Source organism: Ctenocephalides felis, unplaced genomic scaffold, assembly GCF_003426905.1.
Source record: "Ctenocephalides felis isolate EL2017-DRISC unplaced genomic scaffold, ASM342690v1 CF-g0.4_SCAFFOLD_03573, whole genome shotgun sequence".
NCBI lineage: Eukaryota > Metazoa > Arthropoda > Insecta > Siphonaptera > Pulicidae > Ctenocephalides > Ctenocephalides felis.
In genome coordinates, this window is record NW_020539727.1 from 18,437,447 (window position 1) to 18,444,121 (window position 6,675).

Genomic DNA, 6,675 nt, shown 5'->3' on the forward strand with positions numbered 1-6,675 from the left:
TATTAATTCCAGGACGCAAAAAGAAAACAAATAAACGATCCTTTACTAACCGAAAAACTATCAGATTCAGATGGTGATGAAGATAAAAAGACAAGGAAGAAGAAATCTAAAGAAAAATCTGAAGAGGATGCAGACATGTAAGTTAAACATATATACTCATTTACATTTAGACAAACTTTTCTACAAATCATCAAAATTCAACCATATGACTATTTATTATATTAATATTTATATATTATTCTGGTAGCATAAAAGGACCAAGAAAAATCCGGTAAGTCCTCTAACCAGGATTTATAACAACTGCCGAGGTCAAATCCAAAATTGTTTTCTAATCATTTTTTTTACCATAGGTCAGACAAGGGTTCTATAAAACGTCGCACAAGGGGTAGTAAAAAATCCCAAAACCAGGAATTGAATGAAAGTGAAGATTCCGATGATAAGGAAGAAGAATCTGAGAAGTTGGCTGAAGATAAGAAGTCAAACGATGAAGATGGTGATGGTGACAAGAAGTCTGGTGAAGATCAGGAGATGGAAAGTGAGAAGTCTGATAATGAAGATGGTGATGGTGAGAAGAAGAACAGTGATGATGAGAAAAATACTGATGATGAGAAAAAGAATGATGATAAGATCAGTTTTGATAGCGATGACAGCGATGATATCAAAATGATCAAGAAAAAGAAAGACTCGGATGACGACGATTCTGATGGTAAGTTTTGTGTTGACTATTTTTACAAGAAGATGAGGAGAATATTTGTTTGATTTATAATTTTTTTCTACAGATGAGAAGGAAAATAAAGATAAGAGCGATTCAGACAGCGATAGCGATATTGTGGTGACCAAAAGGAGAAGGACCAAGCGGAAAAAAGATTCAGACGATTCCGATAAAAGTTCCGATTCTGACAAGTAAGTACTACCATAGGATAATAAAATTTCAAGATTGGTCAAGAAAATATTTGTTTTTCTTTTCTTTTATCATCATAGTCCTTGATACTTCACCAATAAGTGTTCTAATTTAATTATTCCAGTTTTAAACGTATAATTGTGAAGCTCTTCAAGATTGTACCAAAATTTTTAGCGCAAAGTTATTTTTTTGAAATAAGGAAACATATAATAGTTGCTGGGTATTAACGGTGGAGCCTGCTTTAGATGCTTAAAAAAATCGTTTTTATTCTTTGCAAAAATGTCTTTTAAACTAGCCAAGAATATATCCCTAAAATTTCAGAAGCAAAATCAAATTATTTTCGGAATTACAGAATAAATAGTGAGCAAGCATCAAGCATGTATAAAAACTTCGACGCGCGATTTCTCGGTTTTTAATTTTTTCGATTTTTTCTAATGAAGTTGGCAAACAAACTAAACGTCCTATCGAATCGAGACAATATTCATTGCATATTAAATTCTAATCTAGTTGAGCCTAAAAAAGACTTGAAAAAAGTTACAATTAACCCACTATTTTAACAATCAAAAGTGAAATTTTGTATAAAAAACATGATTTTTTTTCAATTTACGAAATATTGGTGAATTTCTCTTTTTTTTTCTGGATTTTTTAGGTTCAACTAGAATCTATTCTATTGAAAATATATATTTGTTTTGATTTTTTATGTTTCGGATGGAAATTGTGACATGCATCTTTTCCGCCAAATGACGCCAGTACGCATCGGCAAATTGCTTGTACCCGGCACATTATGACATATATTTCAATGAAAAAAATTGAGAAGAATGTTGAGATATATAACAATAAAACCTGAAAGTTTCGTTTCAATTAAATATTTATTTCCTTCTCTAAAAATTTCTCAAAAAATGTGATTTTTTGAAGCCCCTAAAGCAGGCTCCCCTTTTAATCAAATTTGAACTTTAATTATTTTAGCCATCGCACACTCGCACAACTATTAATATATTTTTATGCGTTATTTGAAACAAATCTTAAAAATATAAAAAAATATATATAAAAAAAATTATGTCGTCGGATGCCTTCATTCTAACACGGCTTGATTAGGTTTTGTTCATATATGTTTACATTTCTTGCCTTTCATTTTTATATCACGTCTATGATAAATTTTACAGTACATATTTATATTAATTTCTTTAAAAATATTTAAAACGATTGTTATCAATTTTTGTTGGTTATTAATTACTTTTATTACGGGAAGTTCCAGCCATTAAGGCACAATGCAATTTATCACTTGTTAATTTTTTCTAGTCTCTTATGTTTTAATTAATAATTATTTTTTTTAGTCTCTTTATCTTTTGTACAATTTGCAGAAAAACCAAAAAGAAGAGGAGGAGAGTCAAAACTGGTGACGACAGTAGTGCAGGTTCTGGTTCGGACGCAGACAGTCCCAATAAAGGCCGTAAAAATATACGAAAGGTAAAAAATTCACTGATAATATATATATATATATATATATATATATATATATATATACACCTAAGTCTGTTTTTACACGGTCTTTTTGTACACGGTTTTGATATAACACGGTTTGAAAATTGAATATTTTTAATTTTTTTACACGATTTTATTCCATTTAGCACGATTTGAAATTTTATGTGCTTAAATTTTTTTTGTCAAATTTAATTTTTGCGAAGTATGTTGATATCACAAAAAAGTATTTATGAAAGAAAAAAGTCTGAAACCATCGATAGTATCGATAGTTTGCGAACACTAGCTTAAAGATTTAAGTAAATTCCCCTTTAGTGCGTACAAACAATTTTTACTGGTCAAAGCAAATGTGAATAGCACTAATTTAATTCTTGTTCTTAAAAATTCTTGTTTTTCACCAATTTTAATAGGTTTTAGAGATTAGGAACAAATCACCCATTTTTGTATAAGATCAATGTCTTTTTTTACACGTTTTTTTTTACATGGATTCTTCTGGAACCAATCTACCGTGTAAAAACAGACTTAGGTGTATATAATTAGGTTGGATGGATAATTAGGTTGGAACATCCTTAATATGGATGTTTTCGAATTTCCTTCCTCCCAGGGGCTCAAATGGTTCCAAATAGATAAAAAACAATTCTCTGAAAGTTTTAGCTCCTAATGTTAATTCTAACATAGTCCGCATTGTCTTCTTGCTTTTTCTTCCTAAATTATCTTAATAATTTTTTTTATTTATGATCAAAACAAGCAAATATATTGTTCTTATCAAAATTTTAATTTACTTGTCGCTAAGTTATAAAATTCTAAAAATCAAAAGGAATTTTACCTATGTTATTTCCATATAAAACTTTGGTTGAATTGCGGAATATCTTTCAGTTAATATAAGATCTAAAACTTTCAGAGAATTTTTTCTTATCAATCTCATCAAACCTGTAAAATTTTCCTCTCTCTCAAAACAATATTTATTTTATTAATCAATTACACAATTAAGTCAGTCAACAAAAACAGCTATCAACGTTACTAACTAAACTAGTTATAATCTTTTGCCATAGAACATAAAGTGTTAACACGCGCTGCAGAATATTGCTTTACACTTTACTTAACGTCGGACTTTTTTCTTTGTTTTTGGCAACCAATTTTAAATATTCTTGGAAATAGCATTTCCTTTAAGTTTTTTTGGAGTCTCGAATCCTTTCCAAGGTAGAGACCAATAATAATTTATCAATATAAAATGAACTAGTTGTAAGTAGATGAACTTTCCGCTATACGTATGTATAGTCAACTTGATCAATTGAGATTCAGATATTTAAGTAAAATTTGTCAGTTGTTTATTTGGTAAATAACGTTTGGTTCATGCAACTTGCCCCAAGGCAAAATGCAATTTACAACTAGTTCAATTTATATTGGTGAACTAGATGACCCGACAGACGTTATCCTGTTCCCATGTCTACAATTTTTTAATATAATATACTAATATTTACCGTTTACCTAAAAATAATATTATTGTTTAAAATTACTACTCTCACGCCAAAATGCATGTACATTCATAATATGGGTGATGTTAAATGTAGAAACTGCTTTAATAAAATGATGAGTCTCAATTCTCACACTGAATTGGAAATTGAAATTGTATAACATAACCCAAACATAACATTGGTACTTCATGTTGGATAAAATTAATTTATTTTTTTATTATTCAAGATATCTAAAATTGCATCTTAAACTTCTCCTAATCGATATCGTGAGGCGCCGAATGTATGTATTCATCTTTACTTTTCCGTTTGTTGTTATATAGTGAAATTTTTACGAATTTTGATAATATTGTGGAAAGATTAGTAAAAGATGCAAATAAATTATATATTAAAAACAAACTATATTGAAAATTTAATATCCGAATCTTGTGTTGGCGCCCCCTAAGGCGTGCGCTCGTATTTTTCGCGTGCATCGCATTAAAGGTAGGTCCGGCCCTGATTAATACTTAATTTCATATTTTAAGTGAATTAATTTGTCATATCTTGTTCATATGTGTATCATTCAATCTGCCATACATATACTGTATTTTATATTATTTTAATTTCTGGCACATCTCAGCTGCTTTTAGGCAATAATAATGTAGACATTTCATTCTTCTTATTCATAATCATAAATTCATTATACATATTCTAATATTGTCTAGGTTCATAAATAAATTGAAATTTTTGGCAGATGATAGTTTTCATTTGTTTTCAATGCAAACAATGACATGTCGTTTTTTACATTTTTTTCCATTTACTTCTACAATATTGCACATACATCCCACTACTTCATAATCACAAACATACCAGAAAATTTCCTTAACAAACATCAGAAATATTTATCAAAATCCGCATAATCGTTAAGAAGGAGTATACAGTGAGTGCTTGTAATTTAATATGAACTTTATATAATAGCAATAAAGCTCAAATTGATTCTACGTTTTAGTTAGAAAATGTTTGTATGAGAAAAAGAAAAGGGCTGTTTTTAGGGTTTTCCCGGCAATTATTCGATTTTTTCTCGCCGTAGGAACCATCCTTGGACTTTAACGAACATTTTAAAAAAAGAATTGGCCAAATCGGTCCAGGCGTTGTTGAGTCATGCGCTTACCAAGACATTTTGCGATTCATTTTTATATATAAGATAATTATTGGTCTCTACCTTGGAAAGGATTCGAGACTCCAAAAAATAATTTTATAAACCCAAGACTTAACTGTCTTCTTCAATATATATATATTACAACCGAATAAATGACCGGCCTAAGTAATATGTGAAGCAATACTCTGCGGCGCGAGTGATAATATTTTTGTCGGAAAAACTGCTGTGTTAACTAAGTGTAAGTAGTATTTTGCTTTAAGCTAAGTTACGGAATATATATATATTATAATATATATATATATATACTAGATGACGCGGCAGACGTTGTCCTGTACCCATGACTACAATTCAAAAGTTCAATTTTTTTAATAACCGATACTGATTTACCGATAGTTAAAAATTATTATGTTTTTCGGACTAGACAGTCTATACCGAAATGTACATACATCCATATGGGTGATCTTAAAAGTACAACTGCTTTAAATAAAATGATTGAACAAATTTATTTCCAATAGCTCGATTTATTTTAATGCCAAGGGTTATCTAATATTTTTAGTCATACCTGTAGATGTGGATGTACAAATGAATGAGGTTTTGTTTATTCACGACTAAAACATCGATTTTCCAAATTTATCACACAAAAAATCATCGTCTGCCTTTGTGATTTATAGCATAAGATACACGTATTGGAAATTGAAGTCTTTTAAAAGGTATAACAAATTCAGAAAAAAATAATATTTAGTATACGCGGTAAAGGTACAATATCACCTTTCAATGATTTTTTCACTCAAAATAATTGCTTCAATAATGTTGCCCATAATTTTTCGATTTTAATAATCTTGTACTATATATTAATTGTTTTCAGTAAGAATAATATCTAAATTACATTTATTCTTAATAATAATTTGATATACATTATTACTTAAGTTCATATTTTAAATGAATTAATTCGTCAAATCCTGTTCACATGTGCACTATTCAATCAACGATCAACTAAATTAGTGCAGTAAATAGAGAAAAAAAAATGGTGTAACTTTTAACCTTTTTTACTGTGCTCTAATTTGCATGATATTTTGGAATCTCTTGAGCCAAGTTAATTCTAGATGAAATACGATTAATTGTAATTTCGGTGGAAATGGCACTCATAAAACTAATTGATTTAAGTGAAAAAAAAAAACAGACCTTTAACAGTACTATTTTCAAAGCTTATTTTGAGTACTGTAAAACGCCATGAAATATATAAAATGTAAAAACTCGCTCCTAGAAGGCTTCAAATACAACAATTAAATCTCGAACTAAATAAAAAACGACTTTGCTTTTTCATATCTATCATAATAGTTTCTAGGACACATTATAAAACATCGATTCATTAATATTTTAATTGATATAATTTTGTTCATGGCATGATTTTCGTTAAAATGTATACTTTTGGAGATATTTGCAAAAAACGATAAAAAGCGCCAAAAAGAAACCAAATTTCAGTAGCCAGTAACTTGATGTCAAAGGAGTCTAAATTATTTTCACTTTGGAACTTGAGAGTAAGATGAACCTAATTCCATAATTTCATACAAATTGGAGCACAGTAAAAAAATTCAGACCCAAAACGCTCTATTGACTTGAGTAAATATTCCGTATCCAATGCCAAACATGAATTTTTGACACAATGAAACTTTTGAATAATTTTT

The 6,675-nt window shown here is 29.1% G+C and overlaps 1 protein-coding gene across 1 annotated transcript in view; it reads left to right on the forward strand.

Moving 5' to 3' along the window:
• The window catches only part of LOC113389377 (transcriptional regulator ATRX homolog), an 84,811-nt gene that overhangs the window by 1,732 nt on the left and 76,404 nt on the right, over window positions 1-6,675 (forward strand). The window contains 4 exon segments of the mRNA XM_026626424.1: window positions 13-137; window positions 351-706; window positions 780-903; window positions 2,263-2,368. Coding sequence (XP_026482209.1) covers window positions 136-137; window positions 351-706; window positions 780-903; window positions 2,263-2,368 — 588 coding nt within the window. The 5' untranslated portion in view covers window positions 13-135.